This window comes from Prionailurus viverrinus, unplaced genomic scaffold (genome assembly GCF_022837055.1).
Source record: "Prionailurus viverrinus isolate Anna unplaced genomic scaffold, UM_Priviv_1.0 scaffold_61, whole genome shotgun sequence".
Classification (NCBI taxonomy): Eukaryota; Metazoa; Chordata; class Mammalia; order Carnivora; family Felidae; genus Prionailurus; species Prionailurus viverrinus.
The window spans coordinates 504,508-531,910 of record NW_025927623.1 but is presented as its reverse complement, the minus strand read 5'-3'; the positions used below and the strand labels follow the sequence as shown (position 1 = coordinate 531,910).

The following is a 27,403-nucleotide window of genomic DNA, read 5'->3' as shown; positions in this document are numbered from 1 at the left end:
ACTCACTGTGGAGTGGTGTGGCCTCTGTCTGGGCTACTTGCACACTGCCAGGCTTGTGGTGCTGCTTCGATGGGATCTGGCGTATTAGCCGGGGTGGGTCTGCAAGGTGCACAGGGGCGGGAGGTGCAGGCTCAGCTCGCTTTGCCTTCGGTGGTCCGCTTTGGAGGGGCCTAGTGGCAACGGGAGGGAGGCAGACCTGTCGGAGGGATGGATCCGCATAAGCACAGCATTGGGTGTTTGCGGGTGCAAGCAAGTTCCGTGACGGGAACTGGCTCCCTTTGGGATTTTGGCTGGGGGGTGGGCGAGGGAGATGGCGCTTCGGGCGCCTTTGTTCCCCGCCAAGCTGAGCTCTGTTGTCCGGGGCTCAACAACTCTCCCTCCCGCTCTCCGAGCATAGCAATTGACTTATAACATTCCAGATGTTAAGTCCCACTGGCTGTCAGAACACACTCCATCCGGCCCCTCCGCTTTTGCAAGCCAGACTCAGGGGCTCCTCCTTGCCGGGTGTGCTGGCTGCCCCTCCACCGCTCTGGCTCCCTCCCGCCAATACGTGTAGCGCGCACCGCCTCTCCACCCTTCCTACCCTCTTCCGTGGGCCTCTCGTCTATGCTTGGCTCCGGAGAGTCTGTTCTGCTAGGCTTCTGGTGGTTATTGGGGTAAATTAGGCAGATGTGGGTGGAATCTAAGCGATCAGCAACCAATCCTTCTGAAATACAAGCAATTATCAGGGAATACTATGAAAAATTATAGGCCAACAAACGGGACAACCCGGAAGAAATGGACAAATTCCTCAGCACCCACACACTTCCAAAACTCAAACAGGAAGAAATAGAAAACTTGAACAGACCCATAACCAGCGAAGAAATTGGATCAGTTATCAAAAATCTCCCAACAAATAAGAGTCCAGGACCAGATGGCTTCCCTTGGGGAATTCTATCAGCCATTTAAAGCAGAGATAATATCTATCCTTCTCAAGCTGTCCCAAAATATAGAAAGGGGAAGGAAAGCTTCCAGACTCATTCTATGAAGCCAGCATCACTTTGATTCCCAAACCAGACAGAGACGCAGCAAACAAAGAGAACTACAGGCCAATATCCCTGATGCATATGGATGCAAAAATTCTCAACAGGATACTAGCAAATCGAATTCAACAGCGTACAAAAAGAATTATTCACCATGATCAAGTGGGATTCGTTCCTGGGCTGCAGGGCTGGTTCAACATTTGCAAATGAATCAATGGGATACATCACATTAATAAAAGAAAAGATACGAACCATATGGTCCTGTCAATCGACGCAGAAAAAGCATTTGACAAGACCAGCATGCTTTCTTAATAAAGAAAAACCTTGAGAAAGTTGGGACAGAAGGAACATACTTAAACATCCTAAAAGCTATTTATGAAAAGCTGACAGCTAATATCATCCTCGATGGGGAAAAACTGAGAGCTTTCCCCCTGAGATCGGGAACACCACAGGGATGTCCACTCTCACCACTGTCGTTTAACATAGTGTTGGAAGTGCTAGCATCAGCAATCAGACAACAAAAGGAAATCAATGGCATCCAAATTGGCAAAGATGAAGTCAAGCTTTCACTTTTTGCAGATGACATGATATTCTACATGGAAAACCCAACAGACTCCACCAAAAGCCTGCTAGAACTGACACATGAATTCAGCCAAGTCGCAGGATAGAAAATTAATGTACAGAAATCAGTTGCATTGTTATACACTAATAATGAAGCAACAGAAAGACAAATAAAGTGACTGATTTCTTTCACAATGGCACCAAGAATCATAAAATTCCTAGGAATTAACCTAACCAAAGATGTCAAAGATCTGTATGCTGAAAACTATAGAATGCTTATGAAGGAAATTGAAGACGATACAAAGAAATGGAAAAACATTCCATGCTGATGGATTGGAAGAATAAAGTTGTTAAAATGTCAATACTACCCAAAGCAATCTACATATTCAAAGCAATTCCAATCAAAATTGCACCAGCATTCTTCTCCAAGCTAGAACAAGCAATCCTAAAATTTGTATGGAACCACAAAAGACCCCGAATAGCCAAAGTAATATTGAAGAAGAACACCGAAGCGGGAGGCATCACAATCCCAGACTTTAGCCTCTACTACAAAACTGTAATCATCAAGACAGTATGGTATTGGCACGAAAACAGACACATAGACCGATGGAATAGGATAGAGACTCCAGAATTGGACCCACAAATGTATGGCCAACTCATCTTTGACAAAGCAGGAAAGAATATCCAATGGAAAAAAGACAGTCTCTTTAACAAATGGTGCTGGGAGAACTGGACAGCGACATGCAGAAGAATGAAACTAGAGAACTGTCTTACACCATTCACAAAAATAAACTCAGAATGGATAAAGGACCTGAATGTGAGACAGGAAACCGTCAACACCCTAGAGGAGTAAGCAGGAAAAAACCGCTCTGAAGTCAGCTGCAGCAATTTCTTCCTTGACACATCTCCAAAGGCAAGGGAATTAAAAGCACAAATGAACTATTGGGGCCTCATCAAGATGAAAAGCTTCTACACTGCAAAGGAAACAGTCAACAAAACTAAAAGGCAACCGATGGAATAGGAAAAGATATTTGCAAATGACATATCAGACAAAGGGCTAGTTTCCAAAATCCATACAGAACTCCCCAAACTCCACACCCAACAAACACATTCTCCAGCGAAGAAGTGGGCAGAAGACGTGAATAGACACTTTTCCAAAGAAGACATCCAGATGGCCAACAGGCACATGAAAAGATACTCAATGCCACCACTCCTCATCAGGGAAATACAAATCAAAACCACACTGAGATACCACCTCACGACAGTCAGAGTGGCTAAAGTGAACACATCCAGAGACCTCTATAGAATGCTGGACAGGATGCGGGGAAATGGGAATCCTCTTGCACTGTTGGTGGGAATGCACACTGGTGCAGCCACTCTGGAAAACAGTGTGGAGGTTCCTCAAAAACGTAAAGATAGATCTACCCTATGACCCAGGAAGAACACTGCTAGGAATTACCCAAGGGATACAGGAGTGCTGATGCATAGGGGCACTTGTACCCCGATGTTTCTAGCAGCACTTTCAACAATAGCCAAATTATGGAAAGAGCCTAAATGTCCATCAACTGGTGAATGGATAAAGAAACTGTGGTTTATATACACAGTGGAATACTACTTGGCAATGAGAAAGAATGAAATATGACCTTTTGTAGCAACGTGGATGGAACTGGAGAGTGTTACGCTAAGTGAAATAAGTTATCCAGAGAAAGACAGATACCATATGTTTTACTCTTATGTGGATCCTGAGAAACTTAACAGAAGACTATGGGGGAGGGGAAGGAAAAAAAAGTTAGAGAGGGAGGGAGTCAAACCATAAGAGACCCTTTAAAACTGAGGATAAACTGAGAGTTGATGGAGGGTGGGAGGGAGGGGAAAGTGGGTGATGGGCTTTGAGGAGGGCACCTTTCGGGATGAGCACTGGGTGTTGTATGGAAACCAATTTGACAATGAATTTCATCTTTAAAAAAGAAAAGACTCCACCAAACAACTGCTAGAACCATTACATGAATTCAGCAAAGTCACAGGATATGAAACCAATGTACAGAAATCAATTGCATTCTATACACCAATAATGAAGCAGAAGGAAGAGAAATTAAGGAATCTGTCCCATTAACAATTGCATCCCAAACCATAAGATACATAGGAAGAAATGTATCCAAGGAGGTAAAAGATCTGTACGCTAAAAAGTATTGAGAGCTGATGAAGAAATTGAAGAAGACACAAAGAATTGGAATGGCATTCCACGCTCATGGATTGGAAGAAAAAATACTGTTCAAACGTTGATACTCCCCAAAGCAATCTACAGCCTCAATGCAGTCCCTATCAAGTAACATTAGCATTCTCCACAGAGCTAGAACAAACAATTCTAAAATATGTATGGAACCAGAGAAGACCCCGAATAGTTCAAGTGATGTTGAAAAAGAAAACCAAACATGGAAGCATCACAATTCCAGACCTCAAGCTATGTTACAATGCTATAATCACTAAGAGAGTATGGTACTGGCACGAACACAGAGACATACATGAATGGAACAGAATAGAGAACCCAGAAATGGACTCACAAGTGTATAGCCAAGTCATCTTTGACAAAAGAGGAAAGAATATCCAATGGAAAAAGACAGTCTCTTCAGCAAATGGTATTGGGAAAACAGGATAGTGACATGCAGAAGAATGCAATGGGACCGCTTACCTACTATACACAAAAATGAACTCAAAATGGATGAAAGAGCTACATGTGAGACAGAAAACCATCACAATCCTAGAGGAGAAAACAGGCAACAACCTCTTGACCTCAGCCACAGCAACATCTTGATAGACATGTTTCAGGAGAGAAAGGAAACAAAAGCCAACAACAAAAACAAAACAAACAAACAAAAACAAAACTCTTGGGACCTCATCAAGATGAAAAAAAGCTTCTGCACGGCAACGGAAACAACCAACAAAACTGGTGGAATCAGAGAAGGTATTTGCAAAGGACATATCAGATAAAGGGTTAGTTTCCAACATCTGTAAAGAACTAGCAGACTCAACACCCAAAAAACAAGGAATTCAGGGAAGAAATGGTCAAAAGACATGAACAGACGTTTCTCCCAAGAAGACAACCAGATGGCTAACAGACACATGAAAAGAGGCTCAACAGCAGTCATCATCAGGGCAATACAAATCAAAAGCAGAATGAGATACCACCTCACACCGTCAGCATGGCTCAAATTAACAACGCAGGTAACAATAGATGTTGGCGAGGATGCGGAGAAGGGGGAACACTTTTGCCTGTTGGTGGGAATGCAAACTAGTGCAGCCACTCCGGAAAATAGTATGGAGGTCTGCAAAAAAATTACAAAGAGAGCTACCCTACGTCCTAGCAATTGCATGATTAGATATTTATCCAAAGGATACGGGAGTGCTGACTCAAAGGGGCACATGCACCCCAGTGTTTATAATGGCACTGTCAATAATAGCCAAATTATGGAAGGAGCCAAGGTGTCCAGTGACTGATGAATGGATAAGGAATATATAGATATATATATATCTGTCTATATATAGATACCTATTTTTATATCTATATCTATATCTATCTATCTATCTATCTATCTATCTCTCTACATAGAATAGAATATTATTCCATGATCCAAAAGAATGAAATCTTGCCTTTTGCAACAACGTGGATGCAACTAGAATGTGTTATGGTAAGCAAATTAAGTCAGTCAGAGAAAGACAAATATCATATGATTTCACTCATGTGTGGAATCTAACAAAACAGATGAACATAGGAGAATGGAAGGAAAAATAAGGTAAAAACAGAGATGAAGACAGTCCATAAGTGACTGATTAACTCTTCACACACTGAGGGTTGTTAGAAGGGTGTTGGGTAGAGGGATGTACTAAATAGGTGATGAGCATTAGGGAGGGCACTTGGTGCGGATGACCACTGGGTGTTCTATGGAAGTGATAAGTCACTAAATTCTATTACTGAAACCATTATTACACTATATGTTAACCAACTTGGTTTAAAAAAAAAACTTTAAAAAGATGGTTACAGACAGAGTACATTCAAAGCCCAGAGGGAGAACACATCTATTCTATTAAAAGACGCTACTATTATATTAAAAGAACAAAACAAGGCTTCGCACATCCTTGCTTTGTCTTTCTGATTTCATACCTCCCATTCTAAGTCTACAAAGCAGCAGGTGTAAGCCAGCTGTTCCCAGAAACCCTCTCCCATTGATTCCTACCTGAGTGCAGTTCCCTATCTGACGACTATTCATCATCGGTTCCAGAGTCAGACAGGCTCTCCAACACCCAATCTTTAGAGACACAAGCATGAGCAAGCAGGTTATTAGAGACAGGGGCTCCACCATTCCTGCAACTCCCTGTGAGGCCATGCTGGCTCAGCCGGCATCACTTGCCCTTCCTCTGGGTCCTCAGACCTTCCCTGGGCTTGGCAAAGGCAGAGCCCTTCCACAAGGCATTGACCACAGTTGCAAACCTTCAAGCAAGAGAAAGGATCCCCCTTCATCTGGTACTTCCCCAGCTGCAGTGGATCACGATAGCTCTCACCCTCGCAAGAAGGTGCCACCTGCGCAACCTGACATTCCAACTGTTACAGACAGACATAGGGTTTGGCGGGTTCCACGAGCAGACCCTGTGCCCGGCTCAGAGCAGCTGCCCAGAAGAACCCTCTGTGAGGGTGGAAATGTTCTGCGTTGTAAACATGCGTCTCCCGGGCACCAGAAACGTGGCTAGGGCGGCTAATGGCTATGTGGCAAGTGGCTGCTGCCCTGGATAGCACAGCTTTAGGATGTACACATGAGGAAGACGTGACCTCCCAGTCCTGGAGGTTTCTGCAGAGGAGCTTGCTGGCCTGAGCTGACCATTCCTTGGTAGGTTCTCCCTGGGCTCATGCGTATGTGGCAGCCACTGCGTGAGGCCCTGGGGACACTTAGAATGGAAGGTCAACACCCAGGTCTTAGGGGAATCCCAGCAGGGGCACATTATAAACAGAGTGAAGAGCATGACACCCCCACACTCATGCTGGGTGTAATCAGAGCGGCGGGGCAGAGGGGGAGTACCTCACTGTCTTCAGGAGCCCACCCTTCTCATTCTGATCTGGACCAGTGCCTGGGCAGACAGCTAGCATAGTGTGGGGCCCAACAGGCCTGGGTGAGCTGAGGAGGGACCTTTCTGCCCCTAAACTAGTTCCCAGCCCAAGGCTGTGAACAGCAGGCGCTTATTGGGGCCAAACATGGGCTGCCTAGGGCTGAGCCCCTGGGGGACGAGCAATGACAGAGAGGCTGTCGGTGCCCTTGCAGTGACCATCCAGAGCTATGGCTCCTGTGCCCGTGAGTGGAAGGAAGGTCAGAGACAGTATTTGGACCTGTCAGTTCCCATACCTTTCAGACAAACTCTCACACCGATGTCCTCGGGCCAGGAAAGAGCACAGCAAGGACCACCTCCACTCTGGGATCAGCCCCCACCACTTTGCTGAGCTCCCTGTGCACTGGAGCCTGTGCCCCTCTCACCTCCTCTGCAACTAGAATGTTCTACAGCTGCCCTGGTCACATGGGATGAGATCCCTTTTGTATGAATGTGTTTCCAGCCAGACAACCCTTGGCCAATAGTGTGTAGACAAGGACTGGCTGTCAGGTGATGGCCAGAAGCAGGTGAAAAGTGAAAACTGGTCCCTCCTGGCCAGGTGGATCAGGCCTGGAAACGTACTTGTGTCTGGCCTGACCCTGGTTCCATCCCTGCTGGCGTGTCCCAGGTGGGAGAACAGGAGACCTGACTCCATTGTCTGCTCCTCCCCAGTGTCCACCAATGAAAGTGTCTGGTAGGTGGAGAAGAGGCTGGCACAGGAAGGACGCCCCTCTCCCCAGGCTTTTAGGAAGATGTCCATACGGTACCCTCACCCGGCATGCCGGCTCATCCTGCCTCATCCCACCCAGAAGGAGCCCAAATGTCATCCTCGGTGAGGACAAGGCTGGGCCCAGGTGCTGATGCTACACTGATTCAAATAATCCTGCCACCGTGGTGTCCCCTCCCACCCTCACATAGCCTGGATGTCCTTCGTGTCTTCCCTCTGCAACCCCTCAATATTTCCCGCTTAACATCTAGTCCACGACCCTGGACCGTGCTCTCACCCTTTCAGGCTGAAGTATTTGAAGGAGCAAGGATCCTTAGAGCCTGGCTGCTGGTTTCATTCCTGCATTTGACCACACACAGCAGGCATTATCTTCCACACCCCTGGGACACTAAGAGCTTGAAAGAAAGGATTTCTAGAAGCTGGAGGATCCTCTTCTCAGATGCCCTCCAGAACTGGGTGTGGCATATGCCTGCACCAGGGGCCACCTGCCCCAGCCGTCCAGCTAAGAGGGGGAGGATTCCTTCTCAGGCTCCTTGAATCTCCTTTTTAGAAAGGATAGGAGGGGCAGGAAGGCAGTAACCCTGGGGCAGTTATCCCTTTACTGCTGAAGTATGATGGAGCACGGACTCTGTGATCACTCTAGTCTCAGCACTGGCGGGTGCCCCACACAAGGAGGATCAGGAGCAAGGACTGAAATTATTACTGATGACAACCTCAGCCTAGAAATTCAGGGTCTGCCTCAGAAAGTAGAGGCGTGAGAGAAAGTGCTAGGAATTGGGGGTTAAAGGGCCTCGTCTCCCCGTCCAGCCCCCATCCCCACAGCCCGTGCCAACCCCTCCATAATTCATCACTTCCATAAGCTTCCTTTCCTCAGAGTCCAATTAGATACCATTAGGGCTCCTTCTCCTTAATCAGGATCGATCCAAGTGCCCTGAAGGCAATGAAACAGCCTCCTCAGAGTTGAGGTCTACCTTGAACTGAAGTCTTGATTCACAGAATCCTATGGATTCTGAAAACATATTTCCCGTTCAGAATCCTGTGAATGTTTTCCTGGCTATTAATAGGACTTTTTTCAGCCTAAACAAGCTATATTTGGTGTATAATATACTAACTATATTTAAATTGTCCGTATTTATATCCTTTGACATACAGACACACATCATGAAGCTCGGTGATGGGATTTTTCTTATGAATGGCAAAGTTCACACCAGCAACTGTGCTCTTTAGGGACATGTTAATCTAGAGGAACATAAACTTCTCACACAGAGACCACATACAAGCACATACATGCTCACTTCACACACTTGTCAGTTCACAAAGAGACTCACCCAGTCTCCACGCACAGAAACTCACTACCTGAATGCCACACGAGTGCCTGTAAACACATGAACATGGTTTACCCTTCGACAAATCGCTTTGTGACTACGTCTGTGATCCTCCTTTCAATGGAAACCCAAAATCAGAAGCACTCCCCTGACTAAAGACAGCAAATGATTGATTCCTGAATACCTACCATTCTCCATGGTTCCAGAGACCACAGGAAACTATAGAAAAGAAAACAGCACAAGGGTAAGAAGGTGAGGCACACTGATTGCACCACTCTTTAGATATTGGTGATATTAGGATCCAATAGGGAACACAGTGGTTGAGTCAAAGGCCACAAAAGCAAACGAATAGGATGCCTGTCAGAAGTTATATATTCTGGGGGATGTGTCTCTCAAGTTCACTTAGTATAGAGACTCTAAAATTCTTCACCCAAGCAGGGAAAATTGCTTCTGATAAAATTAATCCTAACACACTATTTATCACCAGGTTTGGCACTGCCACTGGTAAATGTCCCCCTCACCAATAACAGTTGGCAAGAGACAAGCACTCACCACTCTCCCCGCCAAGGAAAGTAACAATATCATCTACCATGTATAATGTCAAATTTACAACAGAAGTTGATTGGAAAGACACTAAGAAAGTAATTGTGTTCCTCAAGGGAAGACAGGCCAGCTCACCTCACCAACAGCCTGGTGCGTCCTTACAGGAAAAGCCCACATCTTTTCCTCCACAGGGACACCTAGAAGGACACAGTACACACATCAGGACATTGTTAGTACTGCTCAAGAAAGCTCAGGGACTTATCCTTGATAGGAACATGGGCAGAGCATACGGCGGATTTCCTTACCTGCATGGACAGAAGGTTACTGCTGAGCCACACTCAGCAATAATCATTGAAATGTGCAGTAGGAGGGTTTTTTTCAGAATGTAGACATTGGTTATTGTGCAGTGTCAGTGGCACATATCTCCTGGGGCAAGACACATCTCTCGCTGTCTCTCCTCCCTCTGTGTCTCTCTCTCTGTCTCTCTAATGAATGTGTGTGTCTCATTCTCTTAGTGTGTTTCCCTGTCTCCTTCCCTGTCTCTCAGTTTCTGTCTGACTCAGCAATACACACACACACACAGTGAATACATTGTCTTTGTCACACTGTATACATGGACACAGGTTTTCCCCTGGGCAATCTGTCTTTTCCCCACACCCTCAAGCCTCTGTCCTACAGGGAACCTGGAGTCAGGGTAGCTCTCCAGACTGATGCCAGCAGGAATATCCCAACTTCCTGACCACATAGATTATTTCATCAGCAGGGGACTGATTCCAAAGTACATACCATATTCTGTTTGTCCCGCGGCAACCTGAATGTAGAGAAAAGAAACACCATCAGGGTCAGACCATGATGAACATGCATTGCACTGGTCTTTGGTTCTCCTCTGGACTTTAGGAAACCAGATGCACACAGTGCTTGAGTCAAAGGTCCCCAAAAACAAATGAATAGGATGCCTATCTGAAGTTGTTTTTCCTGGGGATGTGTCTCTGAAGACCATTCAGGGTGCCAACTACAAACTCCTCACCCAAGCAGGAAAAATTGATGCTCAGGAAAGATCCTATGACAGTGTTTCTTAGCAGGATTGGCATTGCCAGTGGTTAATGTCCTCTGGATCAAGTTACAGTTGGCAAGAGACAACCACTTACCAATCTCCCTACCACGGAATTGAATGCAATCATGTAAAATGTACATAGTCCTATGGCACCGAATATGACTGGAGATACACTAAGTAATCAACTTGTCTTCCATAGGCAAAGACAGGCAAGTTCACCTCAGCAACACCTTGGTGTCTCCTGACAGGAACAGCCCACATAGTTTCCTCCTTAGGGACACCTAGAAGCATACAGAATATATGTCAGTACGCTGTCGGTAATGCTCAAGAATACAACAGGGAGTGATCCTTGGTAAGAAAATGCACCACAGCCTATGGAGGCTTTGGTTGCCTGCATGGACTGAATGTTACTGCTGAGCCACACTCAGCAATAATCCGTATAGTGTGCAGTATGAGGAGTTTTGTTGAGAAACTAGACATTGAGCATTGTGCAGGGTCAGTGACACATATCCCCTGGGGATACACCCCCCCCCCCAATCTCTCTCTGTCTGTCTCTCTCTCTCTGTCTCTCTCTCTGTCTCCCCCCTCTCTCTCTCCCTCTCACTCTCTCCTCTCTCTCTGTCTCATGAAAGCATGTGTCTCTTTCTCTTTATGTGTTTCCCTGTCTCTTTCTCTGTCTTTCAGTTTCTGTCACCCTCAGACCCCCACGCACACACACAGAAACACAACACATAGTGAATACATTGTCTTCCTCACACTGCAAACATGGATATAGGTTGTCCCCTGGGAAATCTATCTTTTCTCCACACCCTCACGCCTCTGTCCTACAGGGAACCTAGAGTCAGGGTAGCTCTCCAGACTGATGCCAGCAGGAATATCCCAACTTCCTGACCACATAGATCATTTCATCAGCAGGGGACTGCTTCCAAAATACATACCATATTTTGTTGCTCCCGCGGCCACCTGATTGTAGAGAAAAGAAACACCATCAGGGTCAGATCATGATGAACTCTCATTGCACTGGGCTTTCACTCTCCTATGGACTTTAGGAACCAGATGGCACACAGTGCTTGAGTCAGAGGTCCCCAGTAGCAAATGAATAGCATGCCCGTCAGAAGTTGTTGTTTCCTGGGGATGTGTCTCTGAAGATCACTGAGGATGCTGACTAAAAAATTCCTCACCCAAGCAGGAAAAATTGCTGCTGACGAAAAAGATCCTTTGACACTGTTTATGACCAGGTTTAGCACTGCCAGTGGTGAATGTCCCCCTGCCAAGGTTACATTTGGCAAGAGGCACCCATACTCCACACTCCACACCCCGGAAAGTAACAATATCATCTAAAAAGTACATTGTCCGATTTACAACAGACGTTGATTGGAAAGACACTAAGAAATGACTTGTGTTCCTCAGGGAAAGACAGGCAAGCTCACCTCAGCAACATCCTGCTGCCTCCTGACAGGAACGGCCCACATCTTTTCCTCCTCAGGGACACCTAGAAGGACACAGAACACACGTCAGTACATTGTTGGTGCTGCTCAAGAAAACTCAGGGACTGTTCCGTGATATGAACATGGGCCAGAGCGTACGGAGGCTTTTGTTACCTGCATGGACTGAAGGTTGCTGCTGAGCCACGCTCAGCAGTATTCCTTGAAGTGTGCAGTTTGAGGAGTTGTTTGAGAATGTAGACATTGATTATTGTGCAGTGTCAGTGGCACATATCTCCTAGGGAAGGGCACACCTCTCGCTGTCTCTCCTCTCTCTCTGTGTCTCTCTCCATCTCTCTAATGAATGTGTGTGTCTCTTTCTCTTGGTGTGTTTCCCTGTCTCCTTCCCTGTCCCTGAGTTTCTGTCTGACTCAAACATACATGCACTCACACACACACACACACACACACACACACACACACACACACAGTGAATACATTGTCTTCCTCACACTGTAAACATGGACGCAGGTTTTCCCCTGGGCAATCTGTCTTTTCCCCACACCTTCAAGCCTCTGTACTACAGGGAACCTGGAGTCAGGGTAGCTCCCCAGACTGATGCCAGCAGGAATGCCCCATCTTCCTGACCACCTAGATTATTTTATCAGCAGGGGACTGATTCCAAAGTACATACCATATCCTGTTTGTCCCGCGGCAACCTGCATGTAGAGAAAAGAAACACCATCAGGGTCAGACCATGATGAACACGCATTGCACTGGTCTTTGGTTCTCCTCTGGAATTTAGGAAACCAGATGCACACAGTGCTTGAGTCAAAGGTCCCCAAAAACAAATGAATAGGATGCCTGTCTGAAGTTGTTTTTTCCTGGGGATGTGTCTCTGAAGACCATTTAGGGTGCCGACTACAAACTTCCTCACCCAAGCAGGAAAAATTGATGCTCAGGAAAGATCCTATGACAGTGTTTCTTAGCAGGATTGGCATTGCCAGTGGTTAATGTCCTCTGGATCAAGTTACAGTTGGCAAGGGACAACCACTCACCAATCTGTCTACCACGGAATTGAATGCTATCATGTAAAATGTACATAGTCCTATGGCACTGAATATGACTGGAGGTACACTAAGTAATCAACGTGTCTTCCATAGGCAAAGACAGGCAAGTTCACCTCAGCAACACCTTGGTGTCTCCTGACAGGAACGGCCCACACATTTTCCTCCTTACAAGCACCTAGAGGCATAAAGAATACATGTCAGTACGTTGTCTGTAATGCTCAAGAATACCGCAGGGAGTGATCCTTGATAAGAAAATGCGCCACAGCATATGGAGGCTTTGGTGCCTGCATGGACTGAATGTCACTGCTGACCACACTCAGCTGTATTTCTTGAAGTGTGCACTATGAGGAGCTTTTGGAGAAAGTCGACATTGGCCATTGTGCAGTGTCAGTGGCGCAGATCACCTGGGGAAACTCACATCTCTCTCTCTGTCTCTCTCTCACTTTTTTCAATATGTCTATCTCTTTCTGTATGTGCCTCTGTGTCTCTGTCTGTGAGGCTCTCAAGTAAACACGCACACGCACACGCACACACACACACACGTACACACTCACAGTTGCACTGCATACAGACACATACAGAACAACACCAAGACTCATGCACACAGCATCACTCTGCAATCAAGGAATACATCACACCCCCCCACACACACACTTGGCCTAAGACGTCCCAGGTCTCTGGAATCAGGGTGGCTCTCCAGATTGAACACAATAAGTATGTCCCACCTACATCAACATCTAAATGTTTTCCTCAGCAAGAAACTGTTTCCAGAATACGTACCTTCTTCTCGAGCTCCTATGGCCACCTGAATGTTTGGAAAGAAAACACCATCAGGGTGAGATCACGATATACAGTATTTGCACCACTCTTGAGTTCTCTTCGTGACTTTAGGATACAAGATGGGACACAGTGGTTGAGTCAAAGGCCACACAAGCAAATGAATAAGATGCCTGTATGATGTTGTTTTCCCTGGGGATGTGTCTAAAGAACACTTAAGATGCAGAGTGCAAAATTCTTCCCCCAAGGAGGGAATATTGCTGCGAACAAAAAAGATCCTTTGACACTGTCTCTTACCATGCTTGGCACTGCCAGTGGTCAGTGTCCCCCTGGCCAAGGTTACAGTTGGCAAGAGGCAAGCACTCCCCACTCTCCCCACCAGGGAAAGTAACAATATCATCTAAAATGTACACCATCATATTTAGAACAGAAGTTGATTGGAAAGACACTAAGAAAGCACTTGTATGCCTCAGGGAACGACAGGCAAGCTCACCTCTGCAACAGTCTTTTGCCTCCTTACTGTAACGGACTGCAGCTTTTTCTCCACAGTGACTCCTAAAAGGACACAGAAAACAGGTCAGTACATTGTTGGTGCTGCTCAAGAATAACTCAGGGACTGTTCTGTGAAATGAATATGGGCCAGGCCATACAGAGGTTTTGGTAACCTGCATGGACTGCATGTGACTGCTGAGCCTCACTCAGCAATAATCTTTGAAGTCTGCAGTAGGAGGAGTTTGCTGAGACACTAAACATCAGACATTGTGCAGTGTCAGTGGCACATATCTCCCGGGGAAACACGCATTCTCTCTCTCTCTCTCTTTCCTCTCTCTCTCTCTCTCTCTCTCTCTCTCTCTCTCTCTCTCTATCTCTCTCTCGTGTGTCTCATTCTCTTTGTAAGTTTCTCTGTCCCTCAGGTTCTGCCTCTCTCAAACACACTTGTGCGTACACACACACACCCCACACACTGATTATATTGTCTTCCTCACACTCTAAAAATGGACATAGGTTTCCCCTGGGAAATCTGTCATTTCTCCACACCCTCAAGCCTCTGTCCTACCAGAACCCTGGCTTCAGGGTAGCTCTCCAGACTGATGCCATCAGGAATGCCCCAGCTTCCTGAACATATAGATTCTTTCATCAGCAGGAGACAGATTCCAAAATACATACCATATTCCATTGCTCTCTTGATGACCTGAATGTAGAGAAAGGAAACAACACCAGGGTGAGATCATGATATAAACTCATAGCACTGCACATTGGTTCTCCCCTTGATTTTAGGAAACCAAATAGCACACAGTGCTTGAGTCAAAGGTCCCCAAATCAAATGAATAGTATGCCTGTAAAAAGTTTTTTTTCCCCTGGGATGTATGTGCCAAGACCACTTAGGATGGCGACTCTAAAATTCTTCACCCAAGCTGGAAAAGTTGCTGCTGCCAAAAAAGATCCTAGGACACTGTTTGTTACCAGGTTTGCCACTGCCAGTGGTCAATGTCCCCCTGACCAAGGTTTCAGTTGGCAAGAGGCAACCACTCACCACTGTCCCCATCAGGGAAAGTAACAGTATCCTCAAAAATGTAGACTGTCATATGTACAACAGAAGTTGATTGGAAAGCCTCTAAGACAGCACTTGTGTTCCTCAGGGAAAGACAGGCAAGCTCACCTCAGCCACAGCCTGCTGCCTCCTTTCAGGAAGGGGCCGCCGCTCTTCCTCCTTAGGGACACCTAGAAGGACACAGAATACACGTCAGTACCTTGTTGGTCCTCCTCAAGAATAACTCAAGGACTGTTGCTTGATATGAACATGGGCCAGAGCATACGGAGGCTTTGGTTACCTGCATAGACTGAATGTGACTGCTGAGCCACACTCAGCTGTATTCCTTGAAGTGCGCAGTATGAGGAGTCTTTTGAGAATGTAGATACTGGTCATTGTGCAGTGTCAGTGTCACATATTTCCTGGGCAAACCCACATCTCTCTCTCTCTCTCTCTCTCTCTCTCTCTCTCTCTCTCTCTTTTAATGTTACTGTCTCTTTCTGTGTGTGTTTCTGTGTCTCTGTCTCTGAGTCTCTGAAGCAAACACACACACACACACAAACACACAATCACACGACATAGATACACAAACAGAACAACCCCAAGACTCATGCACACAGAATCACTCCGCACTCAAGGAATACATTATCTTTCTCATAGTGTAGAAACATGGACATAGTTTTTCACCTGGGACATTGGTCTTTCCCCCCCATCCTTAGACTAAGTCCTCCCAGGACTCTGGAATCAGGGTAGGTCTCCAGACTGAAGACAACAAGAATGCCCACCTAATCACCATCTAAACATTTTCCTCAGCAAGAAACTGTTTCCAGAATTGGGGCGCCTGGGTGGCGCAGTCGGTTAAGCGTCCGACTTCAGCCAGGTCACGATCTCGCGGTCCGGGAGTTCGAGCCCCGCGTCAGGCTCTGGGATGATGGCTCAGAGCCTGGAGCCCGTTTCCGATTCTGTGTCTCCCTCTCTCTCTGCCCCTCCCCCGTTCATGCTCTGTCTCTCTCTGTCCCAAAAATAAATAAACGTTGAAAAAAAAAAAAAAGAAAAGAAAGAAACTGTTTCCAGAATACATACCTTTCTCCCGTGCTCCTACGGCCACCTGAATGTTAGGAAGGAAAACACCATCAGGGTGAGATAATGATATACAGTATTTGCACCACTCTTCGGTTCTCTTGGTGACTTTCGGATACAAGATGGGACACAGTGGTTGAGTCAAAGGCCACAAAACCCAATGAATAGGATGCCTGTCAGAAGTTGTTTTTCCCTGGGATGTGTCTCAAGACCGATTAGGATGCCAACTACCAAATTCTTCACCTATGTAGGAAAAATTGCTGCTGACGAAAAATACCCAATAACACTGTTTCTTACCAGGTTTGGCACTGCCAGTGGTAAATATCCCCCTGACCAGGGTTACAGTTTGTAAGAGGCAGCCACTCACCACTCTCCCCACCAGCAAAAGTAACAATATCATCTACCATGTACATTGTCATATTTACAATAGAAGATGATTGGAAGGACACTAAGTACGCACTTGTGTTCCTCAGGGAAAGACAGGCAAGCTCACCTCAGCCACAGCCTTCTGCTTCCTTTCAGGAAGGGCACGCAGCTTTTCTTCCTTAGGGACATCTAAAAGGACACAGAATACACGTCAGTACCTTGTTGATGCTGCTCAAGAATAACTCAGGGACTGTTCCTTGATATGAACATGGGCCAGAGTTGATGGAGGCTTTTGTTACCTGCATGGACTGAGTGTTACTGCTGAGCCACGCTCAGCTGTATTCCTTGAAGTGTGAAGTATGAGGAGTGTTTGGAGAATGTAGACATTGGCCATTGTGCAGTGTCAGTGGCACATATCTCCTGGGGAAGGACACATCTCTTGCTATCTCTCCTCTCTCTCTCTCTCTCTCTCTCTCTCTCTCTCTCTCTCTCTCTCTCTCTCTCAATGTGACTGTCTCGTTTCTGACTCTCTGAAACACACACACACACACACACACACACACACACGCGCTAACAGTCATGCTACACAGACACATAGAGAACAACCCCAAGACTCATGCACACAAAATCAATCCACACTCAAAGAATACATTATCTTTCTCATAGTGTAGAAACGTGGACATAGTTTTTCACCTGGGACATCGGTCTTCCTCCCCCCCCCCCACCTTAGACTAAGTCCTCTCAGGACTCTGGAATCAGTGTAACTCTCCAGACTGAAGACAACAAGAATTCCTCACCTACATCACCATCTAAACATTTTCCTCAGCAGGAAATTTTTTTCCAGAATACATACCTTTCTCCTGTACTCCTGCAGCAACCTGAATGTTAGGAAAGAAAACACCATCAGGGTAAGATCATGATATACGCTATTTGCACCACTCTTCAGTTCTCTTGGTGACTCAAGGATAGAAGATGGGACACAGTGGTTGAGTCAAAGGTCCCCCAAAGCAAATGAATAGGATGCCTGTCAGAAGTTGTTTTTCCTGGAGATGTGTCTTCCAAGACCACTAGGGTGGCGACTACAAATTTCTTCACCAAGCAGGAAAAATTGCTGCTGAGGAAAAAGATCCTTTGACACTGCTTCTTACCAGGTTTGGCACTGCCAGTGGTAAACGTCCCCCTGACCAAGGTGACAGTTGGCAAGAGGCAACCACTCACCAGTCTCCCCACCAGGGAAATAACCATATCATCTGAAACATACATTGTCACATTTACAATAGAAGTGATTGGAAATATCTAAGAAAGCACATGTGTTCCTCAGGGGAAAACAGGCAAGCTCACCTCAGCAACAGCCTGCTGTCTCCTTTCAGGAAGTTCCTGCAGCGTTTCCTCCTTAGGGACTTCTAGAAGGACACAGAATGCACCTCAGTACCTTGTTGGTGCTGCTCAAGAATAATTCATGGACTGTTGCTTGATATGAACATGGGCCAGAGCATATTGAGTCTTTGGTCACCTGCATGGACTGAATGTTACTGCTGAGCTACCGTCAGCATTATTCCTTGAAATGTGCAATAAGAGGAGTTTTTTGAGAATGTAAACATTCGTCTTGTGCAGTGTCAGTGGCACATGTCTCTTGGGGAAAACACATCTCTCTCCCTCTCACCTCACTCTCTCTCTCTATTATGAGTGTGTCTTGTTCTCTGTGTGTTTCCCTGACTCTCATTTCTGTCTCTCTCAAACACACACACGGGCATACACAAACACACGCACACACACGCACACACACAACACATAGTGAATACATTGTCTTCTCACACTGTAAACATGGGCATAGCTTTTCCCCTGGGAAATCTGTCTTTTCTCTACCTCCTAAAGCCTTGGTCCTACAAGGAACCTAGAGTCAGGGTAGCTCTCCAGAACGAGGCCAGCAGGAATGCCCCAGCGTCCTGACCATATAGATTATTTCATCAGCAAGAGACTGATTCCAAAATACATACCACATTCCATTGCTCTTGCCAGGACCTAAATGTAGAGAAAAGGAACACCATCAGGGTGAGACCATGATGTACACTCATAGCACTGCTCTTTGGTTCTCCTCTTGACTTTAGGAAACCAGATGGCACACAGTGCTTGAGTCAAGGGCCCCAAAAGCAAATGAATAGGATGCCTGTCAGAAGTTGTTTTTCCTGTGGATGTGTCTCTCGTGAACACTTTGGATGCTGAGTACAAAATTCTTCACCCAAGTAGGAAAAATTGCTGCTGATGAAAAAGTGCTGATAACACTCTTTCTTACAAGCTTTGGCATGGCCAGTGGTAAATGCCCCCTGACCAATGTTAAAAATGGCAAGAGCCACCCACTCACCATTCTACCCAGCAGGGAAAGTAGCAATACCAACTAAAATGTACATTGTCATATTTACAACAGAAGATGATTGGAAAGACTCTGAGAAAGCACTTGTGTTCCTCAGGGAAAGACAGGTAAAGTCACCTCAGCAAAAGCCTGCTGCCTCATTTGACGAAGGGCCCTCAGCTCTTCCACCTTAGGGACATCTAGAAGGAAACAGGTCACATGTCAGTATCTTCTTGGTGCTGCTCAAGATTACCTCCGGGACTCTTCTTACATGAACATGGGCCAGAGCATATGGAGGCTTTTGTTCCCTGTAGGGACTGAGTATTACTGCTGAGCCACACTCAGCAGTATTCCTTGAAGTGTGCGGTATGCAGAGAGTTTTGAGAATGTAGACGTTGGTCATTTTTCAGTGTCATTGGCACATATCTCATGGGCAAACCCACATCTCTCTCTCTCTATCTCTCTCTCTCTCTCTCTCTCTCTCTCTCTCTCTCAATGTATCTGCCTCTTTCTGTATGTGGCTTTGTCTCTGAGTCTCTCAAGAAAAGACACAAACAGACACAACATACACAATCACGATCCTGCGACATACACACACATACAGAACAACCCCCAGAGTCAATACACAAAATTACATCACACACAAGGAATACAGTTGCTTTCTTATACTGTAGAAACATAACCTAGATTGTCACCTAGGACTTCGGTCTTTCCACTAGTCCTCCCAGGACTCTGCATGGTAGATGTTGGTCATTGTCCTGTGTCAGTGGCCTATATCTCTGGGCAAACCCACATCTCTCACTCTCTCTCCCTCTCTTCCAATGTGTCTGTCTCTTTCTGTGTGTGGCTCTGTCTCTCTGGCTCTGAGTCTCCTAGGAAAACACACAAACACAAAGAAACATACACACACACACATGCGCATACACACTCACAATCATGACACATACAGACACATACAAAACAACCCCAAGATTCGTGCACACAGAATCACACTGCACAGAAAGAATACATTATCTCTCTCCTCTGTAGAAACATGGACATAGATTTCCCCTGGGATGTCATACTTTCTACCCCACACTCAAGCAACATTCCCCCAGGACCCAGATATCCAGGGACTCTCCGGACTGGAGACAACAAGAATATCCCACTTACACCGCCTCCGAAACATTTTTCTCAGCAAGAAAGACTTTGCAAGCCACATATCTTTTTTTCGTGTTCCTCCAGCCACCTGGATGATAGAAAAGAAAACACCATAACGGTGAGATCATGAGGTAAAGTATGTGTACCATTCTTCGGTTCGCTTGGGGACTTTGGGATTCAGGATGGGACACAGTGTTTGAGTCAAAGGCCACAAAAGCAAAGATAATATGCCTGTGAGAAGTCGTTTTTCCTGGAGATGTGTCTCTAAAGAACACCGAGGATGCAGACTACAAAATGGTTCCCCCAGAAGGAAAAAGTGCGGCTGCCGAAAAAGATCCTAGGACGCTGTTTACTAGCAGGTTTGGCACTGCCAGTGGAAAATGTCCCCCTGACCAAGGGGACAGTTGGCAAGAAACAACCATGGAAATTGACAACATGTTTCTCCCCACAGGGAAAATAACATTATCACCTCAACGGGACATTGTCACATTTACAACAGATGTTGATTGCAAAGACTCTACGGAAGCACTTGTGTTCCTCAAGGAAAGACAGGAAGCTCACCTCAGCAACAGCCTGGTGACTGGGCACAGGACGGGGCCGCCGTCTTTCCTCCTCGGGGACACCTAGAAAGACCACAACACCTGTCAGTACCATGTTGGTGCTGCTCAAGTATACCTCAGGGACTGTTCCTTGATATGAACATGGGCCAGAGCATATTGAGGCTTCGGTGACCTGCATGGACTGAATGTTACTGCTGAGCTGTGCACAGCAGTATTCTTTGAGGTGTGCAGTAGGAGGAGCGTGTGAGAATGTAGACATTAATCATTGTGCAGTGTCAGTGACACCTGTTCTCTGGGCAAACCCACATGTATCTTTCTGTCTCTGTCTCTCTTGCAGTGTGTCTGTCTCATTTTGTGTGGCTTAGTCTGTGTGTCTCCCAAGAAAACACACTCAACACACATTCACAGTCACAATCACGTGACACACAGACAGACAGACACACACACACACACACACACACACACACACACACACACACAGAACCACCCCGGGACTCATGCCCACAAAAACACACCCCACTCGAGGAATTCATTATCTTTCTCCTAGTGTAGAAGCATCCCATAGTTTTGTCACCTGGGACGTAGGTCCTTCCCCCCCACTCACAAGCACCAGTCCTCCCAGGCCTCTGGAATTAGGGTAGCTCTCCAGACTGAAGTCAACAACAATGCCCCACCTGCATCACCAGCTAAACATTTTTCTCAGCAAGAGACAGTTTCCGGGATACATACCCGTGTCCTGTGCTCCTTCGGCCACCTGAATGTTAGGAAAGAAAACACCATCAGGGTGAGATCATGACATACACTATTGGCACCACTCTTCAGTTCCCTTTGCGTCTTTACGATACAAGATGGGACTCAGCGGTTGAGTCGAAGGCCACAAAAGCCAATGAATAGGATGCCTGTCAGAAGTTGTTTCTCCTGGGGATGTGTCTCTCAGGACCACTGAGGATGCCTACTACAAAATTCTTCACCCAAGCAGGACAGATGGCTGCTGACGGAAAAGATCCTAGGACACTGTTTGTTACCAGGTTTGGCACTGCCAGTGGTCAATGTCCCCCTGGCCAAGGTGACCGTTGGCAAGAGGCAACCACTCACCACTGTCCCCATCCGGGAAAGCAACAGTATCCTCGAAAATGTAGACTGTCATAGGTACAACAGAGGTGGATTGGAAAGCCTCTAAGAAAGCAATTGTGCTCCTTCAGGGAAAGAAAGGAAAGCTCACCTCAGCACCAGCCTGCTGCCTCCTTTCAGGAAGGGGCCGCCGCTTTTTCACCTTAGCGACACCTAGGAGGACACAGAATACATGTCACTATCTTCTTGGTGCTGCTCAAGAATACCTCCGGGACTGTTCCTTATAGGAACATGGGCGAGAGTGTACGGAGGCTTTTGCCAACTGCATGGACGGAATGTTACTGCTGAGCCACGCTCAGCAGTATTCCTGGAAGTGTGCAGTACGCAGAGATTTTTGAGAATGTAGACTTTGGTCAGTTTTCAGTGTCAGTGGCACATATCTCGTGGGCAAGCCCACGTCTGTCTCTCTCTCTGTCGCTCGCTCTCGCTCTCCCTCTCTTGAAATGTGTCTGTCTCTTTCTCTGTGTGGCTTTTTCTCTGTGTCTCTCAAGAAAACACACACACACGCAGACATACACTGTCACGATCCCGCGACATACACCCACATACAGAACAACCCCCAGACTCAACACACAAAATTACTCCGCACAAAAGATATACAGCATCTTTCTTATACTGTAGAAACATCACCTAGTTTGTCACCTGGGACGTCGGTCTTTCGCCCCCACCCTCGAGCACCAGTCCTCCCAGGACTCTGCATTGTAGATATCGGTCATTGTCGAATGTCAGTGGCCCATATCTCTGGGCAAACCCACATCTCTCTCTCTACTCTCTCTCTCCCTCTCTTTCACTGTGTCTGTCTCTTCCTGTGTGTGGCTCTGTCTCTCTGTCTCTGAGCCTCTCAAGAAAGCGCACGCACGCACGCACGCACGCACGCATACACACTCACCATCATGCGACATACAGAGATACAGAACAACCCCAAGACTCATGCACACACAATCACACCGCACAGATGGAATCCCTTGTCTTTCTCATACTACAGAAACATGGACATAGATTTCACCGGGGATGTCGGTCTTTCCCCCCCCACACTCAAGCACCTGTCCCCCCAGGACCCTGATATCCGGGTACTCTCCAGACTGAAGACAGCAAGAATGCCCCACCTACACCTCACCCGAAACATTTTCCTCAGCAAGAAACAGTTTCCAGGACACATACCTTCTTCTCGTGCTCCTACGGCCACCTGAATGTTAGAAAAGAAAACACCATCAGGGTGAGATCATGATGTACAGTATGTGTACCATCCTTCGGTTCGCTTGGTGACTTTGGGATTCAGGATGGGACACAGTGTTTGAGTCAAAGGCCACAAAAGCAAAGATAATATGCCTGTCAGAAGTCGTTTTGCCTGGAGATGTGTCTCTAAAGAACACCGAGGATGCAGACTACAAAATGGTTCCCCCAGAAGGAAAAAGTGCGGCTGCCGAAAAAGATCCTAGGAGGCTGTTTACTAGCAGGTTTGGCACTGCCAGTGGAAAATGTCCCCCTGACCAAGGGGACAGTTGGCAAGAAACAACCATGGAAATTGACAACATGTTTCTCCCCACAGGGAAAATAACATTATCACCTCAACGGTACATTGTCACATTTACAACAGATGTTGATTGCAAAGACTCTATGGAAGCACTTGTGTTCCTCAAGGAAAGACAGGAAGCTCACCTCAGCAACAGCCTGGTGACTGGGCACAGGATGGGGCCGCCGTCTTTCCTCCTCGGGGACACCTAGAAAGACCACAACACCTGTCAGTACCATGTTGGTGCTGCTCAAGTATACCTCAGGGAGTGTTCCTTGATATGAACATGGGCCAGAGCATATTGAGGCTTCGGTGACCTGCATGGACTAAATGTGACTGCTGAGCCGTGCACAGCAGTATTCCTTGAGGTGTGCAGTAGGAGGAGTGTGTGAGAATGTAGACATTAATCATTGTGCAGTGTCAGTGACACCTGTTCTCTGGGCAAACCCACATGTATCTTTCTGTCTCTGTCTCTCTTGCAGTGTGTCTGTCTCATTTTGTGTGGCTTAGTCTGTGTGTCTCCCAAGAAAACACACTCAACACACATTCACAGTCACAATCACGTGACACACAGACACACACACACACACACACAGACACACACACACACACACACACAGAACCACCCCGGGACTCATGCCCACAAAAACACACCCCACTCGAGGAATTCATTATCTTTCTCCTAGTGTAGAAGCATCCCATAGTTTTGTCACCTGGGACGTAGGTCCTTCCCCCCCACTCACAAGCACCAGTCCTCCCTGGCCTCTGGAATTAGGGTAGCTCTCCAGACTGAAGTCAACAACAATGCCCCACCTGCATCACCAGCTAAACATTTTTCTCAGCAAGAGACAGTTTCCGGGATACATACCCGTGTCCTGTGCTCCTTCGGCCACCTGAATGTTAGGAAAGAAAACACCATCAGGGTGAGATCATGACATACACTATTGGCACCACTCTTCAGTTCCCTTTGCGTCTTTACGATACAAGATGGGACTCAGCGGTTGAGTCGAAGGCCACAAAAGCCAATGAATAGGATGCCTGTCAGAAGTTGTTTCTCCTGGGGATGTGTCTCTCAGGACCACTGAGGATGCCTACTACAAAATTCTTCACCCAAGCAGGACAGATGGCTGCTGACGGAAAAGATCCTAGGACACTGTTTGTTACCAGGTTTGGCACTGCCAGTGGTCAATGTCCCCCTGGCCAAGGTGACCGTTGGCAAGAGGCAACCACTCACCACTGTCCCCATCCGGGAAAGCAACAGTATCCTCGAAAATGTAGACTGTCATAGGTACAACAGAGGTGGATTGGAAAGCCTCTAAGAAAGCAATTGTGCTCCTTCAGGGAAAGAAAGGAAAGCTCACCTCAGCACCAGCCTGCTGCCTCCTTTCAGGAAGGGGCCGCCGCTTTTTCACCTTAGCGACACCTAGGAGGACACAGAATACATGTCACTATCTTCTTGGTGCTGCTCAAGAATACCTCCGGGACTGTTCCTTATAGGAACATGGGCGAGAGTGTACGGAGGCTTTTGCCAACTGCATGGACGGAATGTTACTGCTGAGCCACGCTCAGCAGTATTCCTGGAAGTGTGCAGTACGCAGAGATTTTTGAGAATGTAGACTTTGGTCAGTTTTCAGTGTCAGTGGCACATATCTCGTGGGCAAGCCCACGTCTGTCTCTCTCTCTGTCGCTCGCTCTCGCTCTCCCTCTCTTGAAATGTGTCTGTCTCTTTCTCTGTGTGGCTTTTTCTCTGTGTCTCTCAAGAAAACACACACACACGCAGACATACACTGTCACGATCCCGCGACATACACCCACATACAGAACAACCCCCAGACTCAACACACAAAATTACTCCGCACAAAAGATATACAGCATCTTTCTTATACTGTAGAAACATCACCTAGTTTGTCACCTGGGACGTCGGTCTTTCGCCCCCACCCTCGAGCACCAGTCCTCCCAGGACTCTGCATTGTAGATATCGGTCATTGTCGAATGTCAGTGGCCCATATCTCTGGGCAAACCCACATCTCTCTCTCTACTCTCTCTCTCCCTCTCTTTCACTGTGTCTGTCTCTTCCTGTGTGTGGCTCTGTCTCTCTGTCTCTGAGCCTCTCAAGAAAGCGCACGCACGCACGCACGCACGCACGCATACACACTCACCATCATGCGACATACAGAGATACAGAACAACCCCAAGACTCATGCACACACAATCACACCGCACAGATGGAATCCCTTGTCTTTCTCATACTACAGAAACATGGACATAGATTTCACCGGGGATGTCGGTCTTTCCCCCCCCACACTCAAGCACCTGTCCCCCCAGGACCCTGATATCCGGGTACTCTCCAGACTGAAGACAGCAAGAATGCCCCACCTACACCTCACCCGAAACATTTTCCTCAGCAAGAAACAGTTTCCAGGACACATACCTTCTTCTCGTGCTCCTACGGCCACCTGAATGTTAGAAAAGAAAACACCATCAGGGTGAGATCATGATGTACAGTATGTGTACCATCCTTCGGTTCGCTTGGTGACTTTGGGATTCAGGATGGGACACAGTGTTTGAGTCAAAGGCCACAAAAGCAAAGATAATATGCCTGTCAGAAGTCGTTTTGCCTGGAGATGTGTCTCTAAAGAACACCGAGGATGCAGACTACAAAATGGTTCCCCCAGAAGGAAAAAGTGCGGCTGCCGAAAAAGATCCTAGGAGGCTGTTTACTAGCAGGTTTGGCACTGCCAGTGGAAAATGTCCCCCTGACCAAGGGGACAGTTGGCAAGAAACAACCATGGAAATTGACAACATGTTTCTCCCCACAGGGAAAATAACATTATCACCTCAACGGTACATTGTCACATTTACAACAGATGTTGATTGCAAAGACTCTACGGAAGCACTTGTGTTCCTCAAGGAAAGACAGGAAGCTCACCTCAGCAACAGCCTGGTGACTGGGCACAGGATGGGGCCGCCGTCTTTCCTCCTCGGGGACACCTAGAAAGACCACAACACCTGTCAGTACCATGTTGGTGCTGCTCAAGTATACCTCAGGGAGTGTTCCTTGATATGAACATGGGCCAGAGCATATTGAGGCTTCGGTGACCTGCATGGACTAAATGTGACTGCTGAGCCGTGCACAGCAGTATTCCTTGAGGTGTGCAGTAGGAGGAGTGTGTGAGAATGTAGACATTAATCATTGTGCAGTGTCAGTGACACCTGTTCTCTGGGCAAACCCACATGTATCTTTCTGTCTCTGTCTCTCTTGCAGTGTGTCTGTCTCATTTTGTGTGGCTTAGTCTGTGTGTCTCCCAAGAAAACACACTCAACACACATTCACAGTCACAATCACGTGACACACAGACACACACACACACACACACAGACACACACACACACACACACACAGAACCACCCCGGGACTCATGCCCACAAAAACACACCCCACTCGAGGAATTCATTATCTTTCTCCTAGTGTAGAAGCATCCCATAGTTTTGTCACCTGGGACGTAGGTCCTTCCCCCCCACTCACAAGCACCAGTCCTCCCTGGCCTCTGGAATTAGGGTAGCTCTCCAGACTGAAGTCAACAACAATGCCCCACCTGCATCACCAGCTAAACATTTTTCTCAGCAAGAGACAGTTTCCGGGATACATACCCGTGTCCTGTGCTCCTTCGGCCACCTGAATGTTAGGAAAGAAAACACCATCAGGGTGAGATCATGACATACACTATTGGCACCACTCTTCAGTTCCCTTTGCGTCTTTACGATACAAGATGGGACTCAGCGGTTGAGTCGAAGGCCACAAAAGCCAATGAATAGGATGCCTGTCAGAAGTTGTTTCTCCTGGGGATGTGTCTCTCAGGACCACTGAGGATGCCTACTACAAAATTCTTCACCCAAGCAGGACAGATGGCTGCTGACGGAAAAGATCCTAGGACACTGTTTGTTACCAGGTTTGGCACTGCCAGTGGTCAATGTCCCCCTGGCCAAGGTGACCGTTGGCAAGAGGCAACCACTCACCACTGTCCCCATCCGGGAAAGCAACAGTATCCTCGAAAATGTAGACTGTCATAGGTACAACAGAGGTGGATTGGAAAGC

The 27,403-nt window shown here is 46.9% G+C and overlaps 1 protein-coding gene across 1 annotated transcript; it reads right to left on the bottom strand.

Moving 5' to 3' along the window:
- Positions 1-74: 74 nt before the first annotated feature.
- Positions 75-26,245, bottom strand: LOC125159770 (uncharacterized). Its single transcript, XM_047848395.1, has 21 exons — positions 26,237-26,245; positions 25,739-25,763; positions 19,102-19,163; positions 18,611-18,635; positions 17,955-18,016; positions 17,467-17,491; positions 16,741-16,802; positions 14,804-14,828; positions 14,130-14,191; positions 13,640-13,664; positions 12,973-13,034; positions 12,484-12,508; positions 11,796-11,857; positions 11,304-11,328; positions 10,585-10,646; positions 10,098-10,122; positions 9,447-9,508; positions 8,957-8,987; positions 5,816-5,887; positions 584-706; positions 75-196 (listed from the first exon to the last, which is right to left on the bottom strand). The coding sequence occupies exons 3-19, from the start codon at positions 19,123-19,125 to the stop codon at positions 5,841-5,843; spliced, it is 711 nt and encodes a 236-aa protein (XP_047704351.1). The 5' UTR covers positions 19,126-19,163; positions 25,739-25,763; positions 26,237-26,245; the 3' UTR covers positions 75-196; positions 584-706; positions 5,816-5,840.
- Positions 26,246-27,403: the final 1,158 nt, after the last annotated feature.

Bases quoted from the DNA above. Each gene is read 5' to 3' on its own strand.
- LOC125159770 (XM_047848395.1), bottom strand. From the start codon at position 19,125: ATGAGGCAGCAGGCTTTTGCTGAG. The intron at 13,665-14,129 runs GTGAGCTTGCCT...CCAAACATTCAG, and splicing joins GGCAAAAGACTGTTGCAGAG to GTGGCCATAGGAGCTCGAGA. The intron at 13,035-13,639 runs GTACGTATTCTG...TTATGCCTCTAG, and splicing joins CATAGGAGCTCGAGAAGAAG to GTGCTTGTAAGGAGGAAAAT.